Consider the following 22225-nt stretch of genomic DNA (forward strand, 5'->3'; position numbering starts at 1 on the left):
ATTTTAAACCTAGTACAATGATTTTGTTTCTTCACATAATCATTGTACTTTTACCAGCAAAACATTTTACATATTGATTTGAAATAGTTTCTATTATTGATATTTTAAAATATAATTGTTTTACATTTATGTCATTGTATTTGGTAAAGATATATCTATTATCCCCCAAAAAAGCCTTAAGAGCTTTGAAACTGAAAAAAACAACAAACTTTAACAGCATTATCTTGTGGTACTTAAATAGGAACTGTTCACTACTCAATCAATGACAAAAAGCAGACTTTTGAGGCCATAATCACCTATGACTTAGTTCCTGTTCACCTAGTTTGAACAAGGTTTTAAAATATAGCAAATGACCAAAAAAAAAAAAGTTCTTAATACTGAATCAAGCCTTTTAAGTTGGTAAGTACGTAAGTCCTGTTTTCCTTCCTCAAGGCTTGGAATATAGCAACCCTTTTTCTCTGTTTCTCCAATTATTCTCTATAATACAGACCTTCACTTGCCCTGCTTTTTTTCCTGTTGCATTTATTAGTATCTGACAGTATGAATCATTTTAGGTCTACTGACTGATTTCCCCCACAAGAATGTAAGCTCTACAACGGCACAGCCTTTATTCATTTTACTCACCATGACATCCTCAGTGCTGCCTAGAATGAAAAGGGTACTCAGAACTTTCTGAATAAATGAATAAGTCTTTATTTTTTACTTAAAGAATGTTTAGCATTAAATCAGCCTTGGAAAAAGCAGGAAAAAAGCTCATTTGAGAGGAAATTTCCCTATAAACTTGAAGATCTTAGGAAAGAATGAATTGAGCAAACAGAGAAGTGAAGCCCATGGCCAGTCAGAGAGAACCAAAAGGCCTGGATTGAAGAAATTAAAACCACACTGATCCAGAGATGTTTTTTACAGGTGCTCAAAATGTGTCAACTACTGAAAATGAATGCCTGAAAAGAACTTTCAACTGCACATTCACATTTACAACTCTGACATAGATATTCAGTCTGTGCTTGACTATGTGCAAGGATATAAAGATGCTACTGCTCAAGGCATCCTGCCAATTATACAGGCTACCAAAATAGCTAAAGAAAGTCATAAGATGGGACTGGATGATTAACAGACCAAAACCTTAACACTGTCAGTTAAAAAACAAATATAAACGGTATTAATTAGAAAAAGTATTTATTTCTGCTCCTTTCATACATCTTATTGTTCAGCAAACAGTCTTACATATGTATCTGAAATAGTCTACCATCATATACTAGTTAAAGGCAAAGCACCAGAGGTAAAGCTGATCAGCTGTCCAGAGTTCTCAGCTTATGGAATCTTGCTTCTTGATTTTATGTTACTTTCTGAAAATCAGAATGTCATTTCCAAAAAATGTTAAGGGGGTTGTAAAAGATAATCACTTTATTTGATATTATAGTTGTAGATATGGAGTATATTTTCTTTAAGAAATGAAAAACTGAGAATAAAATGCCACTCAACATCATTGGTAGAGCAGGTCAGCAGGAAAAAAAAAAATACTGTGATCAACTTGTCTCTTTAAACCAAGAAAGAAATTCTAGTCCAAGTTTCAGTATACTTCCTGCTTTTTTACTAGGTATTTCTTTTATGCTGCTCTTCATTCTTTTCCACATTTCATATTAGAGGATTGGTACAGCCTTTAAACTTCATTGCCAGGAGCAAATCCAGTATCCTCTGATTTCTTCTCAAAGGCACTCTAACCCATCAGATAGCCCCTGCAGAAATAAAATTATAAGCACAAAAAGTGAAAAGGAATCAACATTTCAAAATGCCAAAACAAATTTTAGGATATATCAACTGACAATCCAAAAATATATGATTCTTCATTATGGTCCTTATTTAATATCTGGCCCCCCTCACCCCAATATATAAATAAATTAATAAGCCTTTGTTCTGCTATCCTTCCCTCTTTTTATTTTTTGAGAGTAAGTTTTGCTCTTGCCACCCAGGCTGGAGTGCAATGGCATGATCTCAGCTCACTGCAACCTCCACCTCCTGGGTTCAAGCGGTTCCTGCCTCAGCCTCCCAAGTAGCTGGGATTACAGGTGCCTACCACCACAACCAGCTAATTTTTGTATTTTTAGTAGAGACAGGGTTTCACCATGTTGGCTAGGCTGCTCTGAAACTCCTGACCTCACTCGATCAGCCGGCCTCAGCCTCCCAAAGTGCTGGGATTATAAGCCTTAGGCCTGGCAAAGTTTTTTTTTCTTTTCTTTTGAGACAGAGTTTCGCTCTTGTTTTCCAGGCTGCAGTGTAATGGCACGATCTCAGCTCACTGCAACCTCTGCCTCCCGGGTTCAAGTGATTTTCCTGCCTCAGCCTCCCGAGTAGCTGGAATTACAGGCACCCGCCACCACGCCTGGCTAATTTTTGTATTTTTAGTAGAGATGGGGTTTCACCATGTTGGCCAGGCTGGTCTTGAACACCTCCCCACCACCCCCCAGGTAATCTAACCACCTCAGCCTCCCAAAGTGCTGGGATTACAGGAGTGACCCACCACTCTGGGCCCTTCCCTCTTTAAATTACAAAGCAATATGCTAAACAACACAGAATGAAAAAAGGAAGGAAAGAAAAGAAAATGGTATCCAAAAGTTAAAGTTAAGAGCCAGAATCAATCTACTTTGGGCTCTCAGAAGTACAGCAAAAATCAAACTATTTTTTATGGGAAGAAGCTGGTTTAGATTTCTAAAAACCCTAATATTACCAGAAGAGAAGTGGGAAAATACAGCAGCCATTCAGGCCTGGAAGGTGAATCTTTGAGATTTCAAAAAACAGTGTGCATAAACATCTGCCCCTGAACCTCTAATACTTTAGGAAATGTCTGGTTAACAGGAGCTTTAGCTGTACCTGCTGGTAAGGTCAAACTTCATGCTGGTCAAATAGGAGATCCTTTTATTAAATATGCAAGTTAGGCCCTGAAATCCCCTTTAAATTAAAGCATTAAATCTGGTGTTATAAAAGTTCCAAACCTTTCCTTTGACAATAAACCCTTAAAGTCTATCATTAATTAAGGATATCAGGAAAAAATGGAAAAATTATGTACAAGTATTCACACTAAGAAAGGGTTTTTACTGGGTCAGGCGCAGTGGCTCATGCCTGTAATCCCAGCACTTTTGGAGGGCAAGGCAGGTGCGTCACCAGGTCAGGAGCTTGAGACCAGCCTGGCCAACACGGCAAAACCTTGTCTCTACTAAAACTATAAAAATTAGCTGGACGTGATGGCAGACACCTGTAATCCCAGCTACCTGGGAGGCTGAGGCAGGAGAATCACCTGAACCCAGGAGGCAGACGTTGCAGTGAGCCGAGATCACACCACTGCATTCCAGCCTGGGCAACAAGAGTGAAACTTTGTCTCAAAAAAAAAAAGGGGAGGGCGTTTACTATACCCTATACTCACCTACAGCTTCTTCAGAACACCTCTCTGTTTGACCCTGTTTCTACCACTTACTGCGTGAGCCTGAGCAAACCTCACTCAGTTTCGTCATGTGTAAAATGGAGTTACCTCAAAGGGTTTTAAGGATTATAAGAGCATCTACTCATACAGTACTAGCTACTCATAGTTATAACTCAGATATCAGCTGCTATTTTTAGAGTCCCAAGTTTCTTCACTGGTAACATAGGGTTTAAAAACTACTTGATAATACTGAAGTCTCCTCCAGTGCTTGGCACACAGCAAACACTCAAGAATATGAGTTTCCTCCCTCTCAGCTTCTGAACTCACTTGACTCCCGACACAACTTAGACTTACGCTCAGCCAATACAATCAACCTAGAACTCATACCTTCTTTTCTTTCTGTTGTATCAGCCTGGCCAATCCATACTCTGAGGAAAGAGAACTTTCATCTACCACAATCACCTTTACAACCTGATACTTCTCACCTCCTCCCAACTCCAAAACTAAACAAAAATTACAAAATAAAAAGGTTCTCTAAAATTTTATATACACTGACTTTAAAGACCCCACATAAATTTGCTACCGTAATGCCACATATGTCACAAAAAGGATACTTTAAAACATAAACTTCACACACACACAAAAAGGCTCAAGAAGATTTTAAGCAAGTATCCACTAATATCTGCACTCTATAATAGAAAGCACCCAACAGCTAGCTTACACTATGAAACAAGGGTATTAAGGACTCATTAGGCGTAACTTCCTTTCATTTGCATAATCGTATATGTGAATATACACTTTATACTCTATCTCTTAATTCAGTTATATATTATAGTATCCTTCCGTGTAACTAGTGGGCGACCTATGCTTGTCAACCTATATGTAGAGAGAAAAGAATATTTAAATACACATATCCTGTTCACAGCTGCCACACTTAAAACAGCCTTACCTTAAGGAAAATTTTAGAGATACTAAAAAATATAATAATGCTATAAAGATAGGGTGTTAGAAAAAAGAAAAGAAGAACAAATATATTACTATACTTCTTGGTAGGGAATAAAAATAAAATTGCTAAAATACACTTATTATATTACAATCATTAGCCCCCTCTCATGACCCAGAAAATTTCATAATCTTATATTCAGGCCTGTGAGAATTTTACATAAGTAAAATTGCAGATAAATACAATAAAAAGTAAATCAAGAACTCAAAAACCAACTAGAGACAGGAGAAGCCACCATGAAGGATATTCTATTTAATCTTTATTTTAAGGCCATTCTTTCAATAATCATTCAGTGCCTTCTGCAAATTAAGGCAAGCACTGTGCTAGGTTAGTACTAACAGAGATTTCTCAAAACACTATCACATGTATTATTGCATTTAACCCTTGCAACAATCTTAAAAAAGTGTGTGAAACAAGATTAGTCTCATTTTACAGTTGAAGAGTGTGACAGCAATTAAGTGGTCTGCTCAAAATCACAAGGTCAGAATATAAAACAGAACCATCATTAAAACACAAGTCTCCTCACTGCTGGTCTACTACCTATTCCAGTGGTCTGAGAAATGGAAACCTCACTTTCTTCTTTTAGAAACAGTAACAGTTTATTCACGTATTTTTGAAACTGTGGGAGAGAGGAGAGGATGGTGCTATAGGAGCAACTCAGGATTGCAGCTCCCAGTGAAAGCACAGAGGGTGAATGGATGCCGCATTTCCAGATGGATCTTTATTGCCCACAGACCAGGAGATTCCCAGGTTTAGGAGCCTCACAGGCCGCCAGCGTGGCTGTTTCAGCCAGCGCCGCAGCACAGCGGCACTCCATACAAAATACACTGGTCTGGTTGCCCTGTTAAACCAGCAATTTGAGATTAGGGAAGGCAGATTAGAACATTCATCTGATTAAACGGGACTTAAACAGTAAGCCGCCAGGAGATTCCCGGGCAGCGATGTTGTTTCAGCCAGCACAGTGGGTCACCACACGGTAAATCACACAGATCCCGGCGCCCTTTCAGCAGGCGACTGGAACACCTGGAAGAGAGTCAACCATTCAACTTAAAAAAAAAAAGGGCTCTGAGGCAGGGAGTCAGGTGATCAGGCTTGGTGGGTCCCACCCCCACAAAAACAAACAAAACAGCAGTTGGAAATGCTCAGGGTTGAGAGTGTCACAGCAAGCACAGCTGAACCCAGGATGGTGCAGCTTGGTGGGGGAGGGGTGTCTGCCATTACCAAGGCACTCCACCCCAACAGAGGTACTCTGCCATTGATGACGCAGCCTGCCGTTGCTGAGGCAACCCACCATAACAAAGAGAGTCCACCATTACAGAGGCGGGCCACCATCGCCACGGCAGTTCTAACCACCCCCATATAAACAGGACTACAGAGAATTGCACATGGCAGCAGGGCAGAGCCCACAGCAGCTCAGCGTAGCCGCTGCAGACAGGCAGTGCCTAGACTGTCTCCTTGCTGGGCAGGAAAGTGCAACGGATACTCATAAAGCCCTAACTCCCCAGGACAGAGCACCTGAGGAAAAAAAGGAGCTTTATGACTTCTGATGCAGCAGACTTAAACGTACCTGCCTAGCAGCCCTGAATGAACAGTGGAGCTCACTGCTCAGTACTTGAGCTCCGATAAAGTACACATTGTCTCCTCAAGCAGCTCCCTGACCCCCATATATCCAAAGAGTCACCTCACAATGGACTGGTCAGACTGACATTTGGTGGGCATCATTCTGGGACAAAGATAGCAGAAGAAGAAACTGGTAGCAACCCTCAATTGTTCTGCAGCTGCTACAGGTGTTCCCCAGGCAAGCAGGGCCTGGAGTGGACCTCAGCAGTCCTACAGCAGAGGGGCTAGACTGTTAGAAGGAAAACTAAGAAACAGGAATACTTCATCACCAACAATCTGGACGTCCACTCAGAGACCCAATCAGAAAGTCAGCAACTACTAGGATGACAGGTGGATAAATCCACAAAGATGGGAAGAAACCAGTGCAAAAAGGAGGAAAACACCCAAAACCAGAACACCTTGCCTCCTACAAGGGACCAAAACCCCTCACCAGCAAGGGAACAAAGCTGGACGGAGAATCAGTGTGATTAAATGACAGAATCAGACTTCAGAAGGTGGGTAATGAGAAACTTCCGTGAGCTAAAAGAACATGTTCTAACTCAATGCAAAGAAACTAAGAACCTTGAAAAAAGATTTGAGGAAATGATAACAAGAATGGACAACTTAGAGAGGAATATGAGTGAACTGATAGAGCTGAAAAACACAACACGAGAACTTTGCGAAGCGTGCACAAGTCTCAATAGCCGAATTGACCAAGCAGAAGAAAGGATATCAGAGGTCAAAGATCAACTCAATGTAATAAAACAAGAAGGCAAGATTAGAGAAAAAAGCACAAAAAGGATTGAACAAAGTCTCCAAGAAATGTGGGACTATGTGAAGAGACCTAATCTACGTTTGATAGGTGTACCTGAATGTGACGAAGAGAACAAATCCAAGCTGAAAAATACTCTTCAGAATATTATATAGGAAAATTCCCCCAACCTAGCAAGTCAGGCCAATATTCAAGTCCAGGAAATACAGAGAAAATCACAAAGATATTCCAAAAGAAGAGCAATCCCAAGGCACATAATCATCAGATTCACCAGGGTTGAAGTGAAGGAGAAAATGCTAAGGGCAGCCAGAGAGAAAGGTCGGGTCACCCACAAAGGGGAAGCCCATCAGACTCACAGCAGATCACTCGGCAGAAACACTACAAGCCAGAAGAGAGTGGGAGCCAATATTCAACATCCTTAAAGAAAAGGACTTTCAACACAGAATTTCATATCCAGCCAAACTGAGCTTCAGAAGTGAAGGAAAAAGAAAATCCTTTGCAAACAAGCAAGTACTCAGAGATTTTGTCACCACCAGGCCTGCTTTACAAGAGCTCCTAAAAGAGGCACTACACATAGAAGGGAACAACCAAAAACATACCAAAGGCTAAAGAGCATCAACAAAATAAAGAATCTGCATCAACTAACGGGCAAAACAGCCAGCTAGCATCAAAATGGCAGTATCAAATTCACATATAACAATATTAACCCTAAATGTAAATGGGCTAAATGTACCAACCAAAAGACACAGACTGGCAAATTGAATAAAAAGCCAAAACCCATCGGTGTGCTGTATCCAGGAAACCCATCTCACATGCAAGGATACACAAAGGCCCAAAATAAAGGGCTGGAGGAAGATTTACCAAGCAAATGGAGAGCAAAAAAAAGCAGGAGTTGCAATTCTCGTCTCTGATAAAATAGACTTTAAACCAATAAAGATCAAAAGAGACAAAGAAGGACATTACATAATAGTAAAAGGATCAATACAACAAGAAGAGCTAACGATCCTAAACATATATGGACCCAATACAGGAGCACCCAGATATATAAGGCAAGTTCTTAATGACTTACAAAGAGACTTAGACTCCCACACAATAATAGTGGGAGACTTTAACAGTCCACTGTCAATATTAGACAGATCAACCAGACAGAAAATTAACAAGGATATCCAGGACTTGAACTCACACCCGGAACAAGCAAACCTGATAGACATTTACAGAACTCTCCACCCCAAATCCACAGACTATACATTGTTCTCAGCACCACATCACACCTACTCTAAAATTGACCACATAATTGGAAGTAAAGCACTCCTCAGCAAATGCAAAACAACTGAAATCATAACAAACAGTCTCTCAGACCATACTGCAATCAAGTTAGAACTCAGAATTCAGAAACTAACTCAGGACCACACAGCTTCATGGAAACTGAACAACTGGCTCTTGAATGTTGACTGGATAAACAACAAAATGAAGGCAGAAATAAAGAAGTTCTTCAAAACCAATGAGAATGAACACACCACATACCAGAAACTTGGGGACACATTTAAAGCAGTCTCTAGAGGAAAATATATAGCAATAAGTGCCCACATGAGAGGGGGGAGAAATCCAAAATTGACACCCTATCATCAAAATTGAAAGAGCTAGAGGAGCAAGAAAGAAAAAACTCAAAACCTAGCAGAAGACAAGAAATAACTAAGATCAGAGCTGAACTGAAGGAGATACAGACACGAAAAACCCTTCAAAAAATCAATAAATCCAAGAGCTGGTTTTTTGAACAGATCAACAAAATAGACAGACCACTAGCCAGATTGATAAAAAAGAAAAGAGAGAATAACCAAATAGATGCAATAAAAAACGATAAAGGGGAAATCACCATAGATTCCACAGAAATTCAAACCATCATCAGAGAATATTACAAACAACTCTATGCACATAAACTAGTAAACCTGGAAGAAATGGATAAATTCCTGGACATGTGTGTCCTGTGAAGCCTAAACCAAGAGGAAGCCGAAACTATGAATAGACCAATAACAAGGTCTGAAGTTGAAGCAGCAATTAAGAGCCTACCACACACAAAAAGCCCAGGTCCCGATGGGTTCAGAGCCGAATTCTACTAGACACACCAAGAGGAACTGTTACCATTCCTTCTGAAACTATTCCAAATAATCCAAAAAGAGGGAATCCTTCCCAAATCATTTATGAGACCAACATCATCCTGATACCAAAACCCGGCAGAGACTCAACAAGAAAAGAAAACTTCAGGCCAATATCCATGATGAACATAGATGCAAAAATCTTCAATAAAATATTGGCAAGCCGATTGCAACAGCAAATCAAAAAACTTATTCATCATGATCAAGTAGGATTCACCCCGGGGATGCAAGGCTGGTTCAACATATGCAAGTCTATCAACGTAATTCACCACATAAACAGAACCAACAACAAAAACCACATGATTATCTCAAATGACGCAGAGAAGGCATTTGACAAAATTCAACAGCCCTTTATGCTAAAAACCCTCAATAAACTCGGTATTGATGGAACGTACCTCAAAATAATAAAAGCTATTTATGACAAACCAACAGCCAATATCATACTGAATGGGAAAAAACTGGAAGCATTCCCTTTGAAATCTGGCACTAGACAAGGATGCCCTCTCTCACCACTCCTATTCAATATAGTACTGGAAATTCTAGCCAGAGCAATCAGGCAAGAAAAAGAAATAAAGGGTATTCAAATAGGAAAGGAGGAAGCCAAATGTCTCTATTTGCAGATGACATGATAGTGTATCTAGAAGACCCCATTGTGCCAGCCCAAAGACTCCTGAAACCGGTAAGCAACTTAAGCAAAGTCTCAGGATACAAAATCAATGTGCAAAAATCACAAGCATTTTTATAAAGCAATAACAGACTGAAAGAGAGCCAAATCAAGAACGAACTGCCATTCACAACTGCTACAAATAGAATAAAACACCTAGGAATACAATTAACAAGGAACGTAAAGGACCTCTTCAAGGAGAACTACAAACCACTGCTCTATGAAATAAGAGAGGACACAAACAGTTGGAGAAACACTCCATGTTCATGATTAGGAAGAATCAATATCGTGAAAATGGCCATACTGCCCAAAGTAATTTACAGAATCAATGCTATCCACATCAAGCTACCAATGACCTTCTTCGCAGAACTGGAAAAAAACCACCTTAAACTTCATATGGAACCAAAAGAGAGCCCGCATAGCCAAATCAATTCTAAGCAAAAAGAACACAGCAGGAGGCATCACACTACCGGACTTCAAACTATACTACAAGGCTACAGTAATCAAAACAGCATGGTACTGGTACCAAAACAGACATAGACCAATGGAACAGAATAGGGGCATCGGAGGCAACACAACATATCTACAATTATACAATCTTTGACAAACCTGACAAAAACAAGCAATGGGGAAAGGATTCCCGTTTAATAAATGGTGTTGGGAAAACTGGCTAGCCATGTGCAGAAAGCAGAAACTGGACCCCTTCCTGACACCTTACACTAAAATTAACTCCAGATGGATTAAAGACTTAAACATAAGACCTGGCACCATAAAAACCCTAGAAGAAAATCTAGGCAAAACCATTCAGGACATAGGAGTAGGCAAGGACTTCATGACCAAAACACCAAAAGCATTGGCAACAAAAGCCAAAATAGACAAATGGGACCTAGTCAAACTCCACAGCTTCTGCACGGCAAAAGAAACAGTCATTAGAGTGAATCAACAACCAACAGAATGGGAAAAAATTTTTGCAGTTTACCCACCTGACAAAGGGCTGATATCCAGATTTTACAAAGAACTCAAACAGATTTACAGGAAAAAAACAAACAAGCCCATTCAAAAGTCAGCTAAGGATATGAACAGACACTTTACAAAAGAAGACATACATGAGGCCAACAAACATATGAAAAAATGCTCATTATCACTGGTCATCAGAGAAATGCAAATCAAAACTACATTGAGATACCATCTCACACCAGTTAGAATAGTGATCATTAACAAATCTGGAGACAACAGATGCTGGAGAGGATGTGGAGAAATAGGAACACTTTTACACTGCTGGTGGGAGTGTAAATTAGTTCAACCATTGTGGAAGACAGTGTGGCAATTCCTCAAGGACCTAAAAATAGAAATTCGATTTGACCCAGCAATCCCATTACTGGGTATATATCCATAGGACTATAAATCATTCTACTATAAGGACACATGCACACGAATGTTCATTGCAGCACTGTTTACAATAGCAAAGACCTGGAACCGACCCAAATGCCCATCGATGATAGACTGGACAAGGAAAATGTGGCACATATACACCATGGAATATTATGCAGCAATCAAAAACGATGAGTTCGTGTCCTTTGTAGGGACATGGATGAATCTGGAGAACATCATTCTCAGCAAACTGACACAAGAACCAAAAATGACATACCGCATGTTCTCACTCATAGGTGGGTGATGAACAATGAGAACACATGGACACAGGAAGGGGAGCACTACACACTGGTGTCTGTTGGGGGAATAGGGGAGGGACAGCAGGGGGCGGGAGCTGGGGAGGGATAGCATGGGGAGAAATGCCAGATGTGGGTGAAGGGGAGGAAGGCAGCAAATCACACTGCCACGTGTGTACCTATGCAACTATCTTGCATGTTCTGCACATGTACCCCAAAACCTAAAATGCAATAAAAAAAAAGAAATGAAACTGTGGCCATAATCTAACCTGAAACACTAGAACTGTTAGGACTTTAACTTTAGAATGAAAACACTGTCATTGATTAACACTTACATTATGCTTGACAGCACACCCTCTCATTTAATCTTGACAACTGTAACTCCCAGAGGTATATTATTATTAATACTTCATTTAAGAGGTTTGGAACCTGAGGCCAAGAGAGTTCACAGAACTAATCCAAAGTCTCAGAGTTAATAAGTGGCAGCCCAAAACTGGATTCCAAATTCCTCACCCTCTCTACTACAAATTGGCCTCAGCCGCTGTACAAATGTTTTGTTTCTTTAGAATTATCTCCCTTATTTGCTAAAAATGAAACTCAGATATGAGCTTTTTAGTAACTGAAACAATCCAGCTGCCAGATTCTCTAAAGACTTGTTTCTCTAAAACATAACTTCAAATCTAGAAGCAAATGAGACTCTCAAACATCTGAAACTATGGTTACAAAGCCAACCCATTAAGCTCTCCTTCAGCCAGGACTGATTTAAAAGGCAATTAATAGCTAGGTGATCTATTCCCTCAAGTCATAGAATAACCAGCAAACTGGAAAGAAGAAGGAAAGGATGAAATTACAATAGGTATATACTGATCACCAGAAGTGACAGACCAGTGAAATCAACAAAACTGAAAAGTAGTACTATGTATAACAGAAACGCAAAATGACCCTTAGTCAGGGTTAAATTATGCTTAATCTCAGTGTCCAGCAAATAATAGGTATCAAATAATAAATATTTGCTGTATATAAATTTGCGTGTTAATGTGTAATACAACAAATGCTTTAGAAAGAGGTCTGCCAAAAATGAATGTCTTAGTATTTATAGGGCTAAATTTCAATTACATGAAATCATATATATGCATCATATAATTCCCTAAATGATGTTAGTTTAAATATTATTATATTCGTATTTTTTATTCTTTTCTCCCTTTAAAAGAACTTGTTTTCTGAACATGATCTCAGGATTTATGCAGAAGTTTCTTAGCTTTTCTTCTCAAGCTTAATAAACACTAGGTGAAATTGCTAAAAGGCCATTTTTGCTAGCTGGAATAAGGCAGGCCTTTTGTCCTCAATTAAATGATAGTATGTATTTCAAGCAGTTTTAGACAGCTTTGTAACAGACTTGCCTGAATGCAGGAACCCATCCCTCCTTCTCCAATTGAATACCTTGCCTAATTTTAGAGCATTACCATGCCACCACATTCCACCTTTAATTTTTTTTAATTTTTAAGATTCTCCTTTTGGCTGGGCATGGTGGCAGGTGCTTGTAATCCCAGATACACAAGAGGCTGAGGCAGGAGAATGGCTTGAACCTGGGAGGTGGCGGTTAGAGTGAGATCACGCCATTGCACTCCAGCCTGAGTGACAGAGCAAGTCTCTGTCTGAAAAAAAAAATAAAAACAAGAAAAGATTCTGCTTTTAAGTTCAAGCTGCCCTGAGAGTGGCGGCTAAAGACAATCTAATGAAGATTCATTATTTTTCAAGAACCTCTTTATCCTCCCTGGGAATCTCCTCTTTTCTTGCTCTGCTAATGAAAACTTCAGTCTCTTCCATACCAGTATAACTTACCATGCTATGATGACTTAACGTCCACTAGGAGCAGAAAAACAAGAAACAAAAAGAAGAGGCTAGTGGTACTTTAGTCTTCATACAGCTTAGCTAATGGCCAGAAATGCTTTCCCCAAATGAAAATAAGAGCTGCTGCCAGAGAAAACTGAGGCAGCTATATGGAAACACAGATATTCAGCTGACAAAGAACTCCATGCTTTCCCTCCCATCCTGCCAGCACTAAAATAGGAACATGATGACTGTGGGAGAAGTACTTTTGCCCATTCTACCCTAGGTGTGTTACAGACAACAGACAGGTTAAGTCATAAAACAAGTGAATTTGTAAAACTCAAACACACTAAGAATCAGTATAATTGACACTTGATGTTTAACACAGTCCCTAAAAAAGAAAATACTAAGAGCTAATCTTCGGAGTATGCGTGCCCAAATTTCCTGTTGTTACTGTAGTTACTAATGCACCCATAGATTAAATCAGAATATATGGAAATGTGATTATATCTGTTCATATTTCAAGTAAATAATCATAAACAGAATTATAAAAGATGCCATAAGCCAATTTATTTTTCTTCTAAAGACACTGAAAGTTTTCTGAATAAAAATAATCTTTAAATGCACATTGAACACACACACACATATAAACATTCTTTTCCCATCTTTTTGAAGGGCAGTAACTCTCCTTTCCCATGCAACGGATAATGGGTTTTCTTCCCACCAATATTCAAAGAACAGCAACAATGAGTGATTATTACTACTAGAATCCTATATTACAGATTAGCCAAAAGGCATTTTAAAGAAACAATGACTATCTTCAGTCATTGATGCCAGGACAAAGTAACTAAATTTTCTCATGAAACTTCATGGGGATAACAACTAAGAAGATCTATTGGCTTCCATTTTAATTAACTACCCTTGACCAAGTCACAGATAACATGTGGTTTCTGGATTTTTCACCTGTGTAAATGAAAGTTAAATTAAATCTCCTATGACTTTATGTTTTCCAGGTAATCATTTTATCAGTTTGCTACATAAGTTGCTGATTACACAAATAACTTACGGCAGTTTCATTCTCATGAATACTCTAGCCATGAAAAAACTCAACAGAACACAGACGAATCCAATGAATAGAAGAAGAAATCTATTGAGTTTTGGGATATTTGGTGCATTCGATCGGTCCAGGATTATGAAACCTAAACCTCCCATTGTAAACAGGAAGCTGGATGCAAGTCCTTCCATAATATATTGTCCATTTACTCTGGAAAAGAAAAGAATGACCATAGGAAGATAACAAATAGAAATGTTTCCCCTTAAGTTGAAATTCCTATTTCCATTGTGCTAAGACATTTTTGTGCTAAATTTCTTATTCTTACCCTTACAACTATTTTACTACACCTCTGGATATTCATCTGTCCATTCAACAAATACTTACTGAGTCTATTTGGTAGCAAGCACTGTTTTAGGTCCTGGGGGATACAATGATAAATAAAACAGACAAAAATCTTTGCCTTCATGGAGTTCACATTCAAAAAAAGTTATAAAACCTCAACTAACATAATCATTTATATAAATACCCATATTTTATGTATATGAATGCTTTACCCAGAACTTTAGCTTAGCTTTTTAAAAAGTTATGCTATTTAAATTTCTACTATCAATTTCAAACTAATTTTGAATTGGTCAGATGTGTTTCTTAAAGTTTTATGTTAATAATAATAAACTTCTTGTTTCAAATGGAAATATTTTAAAAAGCAAGTGTTCTTAAGTTAAGGTCCCATGAATCCCACAAGAACTTCAGTGAGCTATAAGCCCTCATAATCATATGTAAAAGAGTGTGTGTGTGTGTGTGTGTGTGTGTGTGTGATTTTTCTAGGGATACAGAGCTTTGATCAAATTCTCATAGTTCAGGGACCTCAAAAAGAAAATTTCTCATTAAAGAGATAATTACACATAGGCATATGCAAATAGGGTTGTGTTGTTGTTTTTTTTCTTTTTTTGATCAATTGTTTTCATTGAAAACACAATATATGCACCAGGTTCAAAATTCAAATAGTATGAAAGAGGGCACCATGAAAGGCCTCCTTACCATCAACCTGTCATTAACTCCCCTCCATAGAGAATAACAGTAAATCTTTCCAGAAATATTCTATGCATAAATAGCATTACTGCAAATAAAAATATATGGCTATGTTTAGGTAAGATATTTATTAAGGAAATTTTAGAAAGCAATATAAGCATTGTTCAGAAGAACAAAACCACACTAGAATGGGGTTTCGCTGCTGAAATAGAACCCTCAAGTCTCAAAAATATTATTGTTATTTAATATTATAGTCCAGGGCATAGTTCAGAAATACTTTCTTAAATGCCCATATAGTACATATCTTAGGCTTGCAGGCCATATGGTTTGCGTCATACTTACTTAACTCGGCCACTGTAGCTTGAAAGCAGCCGAATATCATATATAACACATGTGCATGCCTACCTCCGATAAAACTTTATTTGGGGGAAAAAAGTGGCTATAGTTCACTGACCCCTAGAACAATCAATAAATGTTGTTTAAACTGACACCCTACTGTAAATTGATGCTACATCAATCATTATGAATCACTTTATTTCTTAACAAATAGATAATATACTCTTGTTCTTGACTTTCTGCCATTTCAGAATTCAGCATTTTAAAACAGCTATTGTCTAAATACAAATGGATCCCATAGGTTTTACTCTTTTTTCTTTTAAGACAGAGTTTCACTCTGTCACCCAGGCTGCAGCGCAGTGGCACAATCTCAGCTCACTGCAACCTCCACCTCCCAGGTTCAAGTGATCCTCCTGCCTCAGCCTCCCGAGTAGCTGGGACTACAGGCGTGCGCCACCACACCCAGCCAATTTCTGTATTTTTAGTAGAGACAGGGTTTAACCATGTTGGCCAGGATGGTCTTGATCTCTTGACTTTGCGATCTGTCTGCCTTAGCCTCCCAAAGTGCGGGGATTACAGGTGTGAGCCACCATGCCCAGCTGATTTCACTCTATTTTTAAATAAGCAGGCATATCCCAGCAGTCTGCTTTCCTACCACCAAATCATTCAAAAAGGTATCTTTTACCTGTAGGCCAAGAAAGCTACTGGCCTCTGATGCCCATGTTCATCAGTCATAGAGCCAACACTTGGTGGTTCAACAATAACATCATAAATTATTCCTATAAGAAAGATAATACAACAGATTAGATTGTATTCCTAATTTTTGAAAACAGGATTATAGTTCTCATTGTCTCTTAAGGTTCATTTACTTTTTTTTTTTGGAGACAGAGTCTTGCTCTGTCGCCCAGGCTGAGAGTGCAGTGACACGACCTTGGCTTACTGCAAACTCCAACTCCCAGGTTGAAGCAATTCTCCTGCTTCAGCCTCTGGAGTACCTGGGACTTCAGGTGCCCTCCACCATGCCTAGCTGATTTTTGTATTTCTAATAGAGACAGTGTTTCACCATATTAATCAGGCTGATCTCAAACTCCTGACCTCAAGTTATCTACCCGCCATGGTCTGCCAAAGTGCTAGGATTACAGGTGTGAGCCACCGTGTCCAGCCAAGGTTTATTTACTCTTAAATAAGAATGCTTTGATTGTATTATCATAACCAAATGAGGCCCAACTAATCTAAGGTTCTGATAAATCATTCAGACATTCAACTCCATGTTTTAAAATCACTTCAAAAACAATATGGTATCTAAAAGAAGTACAAATTTCATAAAGGAAATTCGCCCAATAACAGTTGCTAATACTCAGGAATGACTTTAGGTAAAAAACATTTAACATTAAAGGCTCTACTTTAGTTCACAAAAATTGTCTTAGATAAGATTAGATTTGTTTCTATGAATTGAAAAATAACTAGAGCAATTGCTTAAATGTAAAACAAGGAGACATTTTAAAACCATGCTATCAGGCAGAATGGCAATACCAGAGATTCATAATCATTAACACTAATACCCACCATTATGTCATATGTCATGGTGATTAACATTAATGTTCATCAACACTAATAGTTTTCTCAATCTCTCACTGTCAGTATCTACTCTACCTTCTCCACTGTTCTCGAACGTCTTCATCTCCAGCTTTTCGTAAGTATAACAAGCCTATCTCCCTCATCCTAGCCTGACAAAAACAATCATATAGGAATTCCCTTGTCTTCTCCCCACCAATCTACAAATACCTGGGTACCTGCATCCATCCTCACCTCCTCCTTTCTAGCTACACAGAGAAATATTCACACCTCCTATTATGTGGGATCCCTTCTGTAGCTATCAGGAGTTCATTCCCACTTGGACTCTCAGGGACTTTATTTTTTTGGATATCTCTCCTCTCTCCTGTATTTTCAAACTCTCCTTACCTCCTACATCAACCCTCCTTGACTTCAGATCCTCCTGGATAACATCCTATTTCTCTCTTTCCTTTCTGAAAGGAAGTCAGACTTTCTTGTGGAAAGACTTAGGCAAACTTGCCATCTCCCCTTCCTTACTTACCCTTCATTCTTTAACTCAATCCAATCTGACTTCTGCCATTGATACTGCTCTTTCTAAGGTCACCAATGATCTCTATGTTGTCCAGTTCAATGGACACTTTTCAGTTCTCATCTGAGGAGACTTCTTGGCAGCACTCGATCCAGTTTACTAAACCCATTTCTTGAAAAACATCTCTTCTTATGGCTTTTGATACACCTCTTCATGTTTTCCTGCTACCTCTCTATTGGGGCTCTCCTTTTATAAAACCACTAAATGTTGGAGGCCCTCAGGGATTGGTCCACTGTCCTCTTCTACTTCTCTCCAGTGAACTCCTAGGGATTTCAATTTCATGTGCTAAAGACTCTTGATGTGATGTACCAAGGTCTCTCAAATAATGCCAGTACCTTTAGAATTACATGTAAGGGCCTTAAGAACAGGGACTTGGCCTATGCTCTTCAATGTCTCATGGGAGTTCCAGAAATGTCTGTTAGTTGACTAACTTCATTCAACACAGGCCTCTTTTCTCAGCTCTGGATTCCTATCTGCACGTTTGACATATCCAACTAATTATATCCCTAAACAACCTCTGGTGCACCATTCTCCACCAAAGATTCTGTTTCTTCAATCTTAGGAAATAATACTTCCTCCATTCAGGTGCTCAAACCAGAAATCTGTAGATTCATTCCCATTTCATTCTCCCCTAAACCCAATGAATTCCTCAAGACCTACTGAATCTACTACCAACATATCTTTCATTTTATTATCCTAATCTCTGTTGCCATAAACCTAGTATAGTCTAAGTCAACTTCAAAGGCCACCTATTTGGTATCTTGGTACCATATATGTCCTACTTTTTCCTCTGCCTAGCATATCCTTTCCCCCAATCTTTCAGATTTTGGCTTACATATCATTTCGTTAGAAACCACACCCAATCCAGATGATGCTTCCAACTCCCTTTATTTTCTCAAAAACCTCTTGTTCTTTCACCATATTTGTAACCACTTTTTGTTTGTTTTTATTTTTTGAGGCAAGGTCTTGCTCTGTCACCCTGGATGGAGTGCAGTGGCACAATCACAGCTTACTGCAGCCTTGGCTTCTCAGGCTCAGGTGATCCTACCACTTCAACCTCCTGCACCACCAAGCTTGGCTAATTTTGGGGTTTGTTGTTTTTGATACAGTCTCGCTCTGTTGCCCAGGCTAAAGTGCAGTGGCACGATCTCAGCTCACTGCAAACATTTGCTTCTCGGGAACAAGCAACTCTCCTGCCTCAGCCTCACAAGTAGCTGGGACTACAGGCATGTACCACCAAAAAATGGCTAATTTTTTGTATATTTAGTAGAGACAGGGTTTCACCATGTTGCCCAGGCTGGCCTTGAACGCCTGGGCTCAAATGATCCACCTGCCGCAAGCTCCCAAAGTGTTGGATTACAGGTGTAAGCCACTGTGCCCAGCCCATTTTTGTGGCCATTTTTAATGGACAAAAAAATTAAGTGACATTTAACCTGCCTCAACTATGGCATTACAAGCTTCAGGAGGTCAAGGTCCTTATGTTTTGTTCAATTATCTCCAGTACCTAGTGCCTGGAACTTAACAGTGACTCAATATCTATTTGCTATTTTTCAGCAATAAATATTGTTTATTTATAAAGGTGCACTCAGATTTTAGAAGAGACTTTTTCCCTTCAGTGGCAAAGCCAAATCATCATACAAGATACCAGATAGACCTGGCCACTAAAAGGCATCCTTTCCACTTTCCATCAAGGTTAGGACAAAGAATCTCCCCATTACAATAATTAACAGGGAAAAAAAGAGGGCCACAAAGAAAACTGAGGCTTCTCACAAAGGATCCGACTCCAAGGGAAGTAAGGATTACAAAAAAGAAACTAGCATTATTCATTATTATTATTGAATAACAACATTTTTTTTTTTTTTTTTTTTTTGGCCCAGTGACCCTACTTGAACTGTGAACTGTGCAAAATATGGAACACTTCACAAATTTGCAAGTCATGCTTGCACAGGGGCCATGGTAATCTTCTCTGTATCATTCAAATTTTAGTAGATGTGCTGCCAAGGCGAGCACTCAATAATAATATTAAATTATTCTATATTATTTTTAAAACTCTTTATTTTTTTTGAGACAGGATCTCACTCTGTCGCCCAGCTTGGAGTGTGGTGGTGTGATCTTGGCTCACTGCAACTTCCTCCTTCCAGGTTCAAGCGATGCTCCTGCCTCAGCCTCCCGAGTAGCTGGGAATACAGACACCCACCACCACGCCTGGCTAATTTTTTATATTTTTAGTAGAAACCAGGTCTCACCACGTTGGGCAGGCTGTTCTGGAACCGACCTCGTGATCCACCTGCCTTGGACTTCCAAAGTGCTAGGATTACAGGTGTGAACCACCGCACCCGGCCACAACTCTATTATTTTTTAAAAGCCAAACACATTTTAATTTTTTTTTTTTTTTTTTTTTGAGAAGCAGTTTCGCTCTTGTTACCCAGGCTGGAGTGCGATGGCGCAATCTCGGCTCACCGCAACCTCCGCCTCCTGGGTTCAGGCAATTCTCCTGCCTCAGCCTCCCAAGTAGCTGGGACTACAGGCGTGCGCCACCATGCCCAGCTAATTTTTTTTTTTTTTGTATTTTTAGTAGAGACGGGGTTTCACCATGTTGACCAGGATGGTCTCGATCTCTTGACCTCGTGATCCACCCGCCTCGGCCTCCCAAAGTGCTGGGATTACAGACTTGAGCCACTGTGCCCGGCCGCATTTTAAATTTCGTTTATTCAGTACAGTAGCTATTAACTTGCTGAGCAAATGTTAATGCTAATGCAATGCTAGATAGTATCTTGTTAACAATAAAGTATTTAAAAGTAACTCAGATATTTTAATGTAATTTATTTAAATGAACATAAGTTAATTCTCACTATTCTAGACTGGGGGAAGGCGGTTAATTCAAAGGTGCCTTCTAGAACTCAGCTCTCTCAGTTTGAATCCTCCCCCTTCAGTGTCTACTATTCTCACAAAACATCTATAAAAATAACAATTATATGGCCACTCCCTTAAAAGCAGAATTACTTTTGCTGTCCCAAATCCGTATCTTTAATTTTATCATTTCCAACTATACCACTTCCCCAAATCTAAATTAATTTTATAATTTCCAGGTTAAGTACACTTAAAAATACAGTAGCACAGCTCTAAGTAAATCTTGGAACTGTGGTCTGAAAGGGTAGTGGCTCTGAAAAGACTGTAGCCGGACTGCCAACTCACCAGTACATAAGGCAACGCCCCTTTGCAATTTTCTATCTGAAAAGGACAGAATAAGATGATAGATAATTCAGAAGCACTTAATAGTAATGCTATTTATCTTATTTTTTTACTTCTCAACCTCTGCCCACTGAAACACAGTATCGTCTGCAAATCTCATCTCCAATCTCAAATATTTATCAAATCTGATTTTCAGAAAATTCCATTCATATTTATTGTAGATCATGCAAAAAGCAACACAGGACCGTTGGTTTGAGCCAACAAATCTAAAGACTGTAAAGTCTCTTCCACCGTTCCCGGACAAAGACAAGTTTAAAAGTTCCACAAGCTCTTGACCAACCATGGAAGCAGAGTTGGCCAAACTAGACTTTCCCAGGACCTTTGTTAAAGAACGTATGGCAAGAGATACAAAGCAACAATTTAGGCTTGAAAAATATATTTGACTCAGATCCCTGGGATAGGGGGCTAGAAGGAGAGGAAAGGCGATGGGAGTGAGAACACGAATTCTCTCAAGACAAAGGACAGGGCGTGAGGGCGAATAATCTTGGACATTAACACTCCGGACCCCAGAACTCCCTTCACCCTCAGAAAAGATCCAAAGCAGAGCGATGCTTCACCCGCCGCTGAGAGCGGAACAGACTCGCCTCCCGGGGCTGGCCAGTTCTCCGCGCCTCAGCCTCTCGGGCCCCAGAGAGTCCGAGTTACCTCCGGTGATGAGGAAGTAAGACACCACCACCAGAGCATACACAGTCATGGCCGACGGCATGTGCAGCCAGGGCGGCTTCTTCAGCTTCAGGTTGGGACATTCCAGTACTAAGAACGGGACACGGTACAAAGTCTCCATGTTGGTGGCAGCAAGGCGGCCTGAAGCCCCACGCGCCACCCGGAAACAGGCCCGCCCTCCCTAACAACTGCGCGTGCGCGGGGAAAGGACCCGCAGATCCGTAAAGCTCGGAGGTGGTTTCTATACTTATAGAAGAAAATAAGAAAATAAATAAAAGAAACAAATAATATGATTAAGTAGTGTAAGTTATTAATATAATTAAACTTAAATTGTGATAATGTACTCTACTTTTTTCTAACGAATAAAAGGTGATTTATGTACCTTGAAGGACCTGCAGGACTTCTAACGTGGCCAAGCCGGAGAAGCGGAGGTCGACAAATCTAGTTGAGCCCCTCCCACTCCCTGATGCAGGAAATTTGGAAGTTGATTGGACAGGAGACGCTTTGGTTCCCAGAACAGGAGAATGAATGGGAACTTTTGTGTAGAAATGTCTTTCATCGTTTTTTTTAAGGGATAGGGAAAGCCGGAGGCTGCTGAGCTTTTACTTAACGAAAAAGTCGTGGTAATAATAAGACTTAATAATA

At 39.6% G+C, this 22225-nt stretch overlaps 1 protein-coding gene and 1 non-coding gene across 4 annotated transcripts; both read right to left on the reverse strand.

Moving 5' to 3' along the window:
* Positions 1-1159: 1159 nt before the first annotated feature.
* OSTC (oligosaccharyltransferase complex non-catalytic subunit) lies at positions 1160-21733 on the reverse strand. 3 transcript variants are annotated; one of them, XM_002745502.7, is made up of 4 exons: positions 21563-21733; positions 16208-16301; positions 14170-14367; positions 1160-1736 (listed from the first exon to the last, which is right to left on the reverse strand). In XM_002745502.7, the coding sequence occupies exons 1-4, from the start codon at positions 21699-21701 to the stop codon at positions 1718-1720; spliced, it is 450 nt and encodes a 149-aa protein (XP_002745548.2). In that variant the 5' UTR covers positions 21702-21733; the 3' UTR covers positions 1160-1717. The 3 variants fall into 3 exon arrangements, with proteins under 3 accessions (XP_002745548.2, XP_078222848.1, XP_078222847.1); XM_078366722.1 differs by lacking the exon at positions 14170-14367; XM_078366721.1 differs by lacking the exon at positions 1160-1736 and having other exon boundaries at positions 14166-14367.
* On the reverse strand, positions 19569-19675 carry LOC118152507 (U6 spliceosomal RNA). Its single transcript, XR_004741267.1, has one exon. It is a non-coding gene; the product is annotated as a U6 spliceosomal RNA (small nuclear RNA).
* Positions 21734-22225: the final 492 nt, after the last annotated feature.

The sequence above is a fragment of the Callithrix jacchus genome, chromosome 3 (genome assembly GCF_049354715.1).
Source record: "Callithrix jacchus isolate 240 chromosome 3, calJac240_pri, whole genome shotgun sequence".
Taxonomy (NCBI): Eukaryota; Metazoa; Chordata; class Mammalia; order Primates; family Cebidae; genus Callithrix; species Callithrix jacchus.

What these genes read in the sequence shown, in the direction of transcription:
- OSTC (XM_002745502.7), bottom strand. Translation starts at nt 21,701, where the DNA reads ATGGAGACTTTGTACCGTGTCCCGTTCTTAGTACTGGAATGTCCCAAC. An exon ending in TTACTTCCTCATCACCGGAG is followed by an intron (nt 16,302 to 21,562) that starts GTAACTCGGACT and finishes TCTTTCTTATAG; the next exon opens with GAATAATTTATGATGTTATT. An exon ending in GTAGCTTTCTTGGCCTACAG is followed by an intron (nt 14,368 to 16,207) that starts GTAAAAGATACC and finishes TTTCTTTTCCAG; the next exon opens with AGTAAATGGACAATATATTA.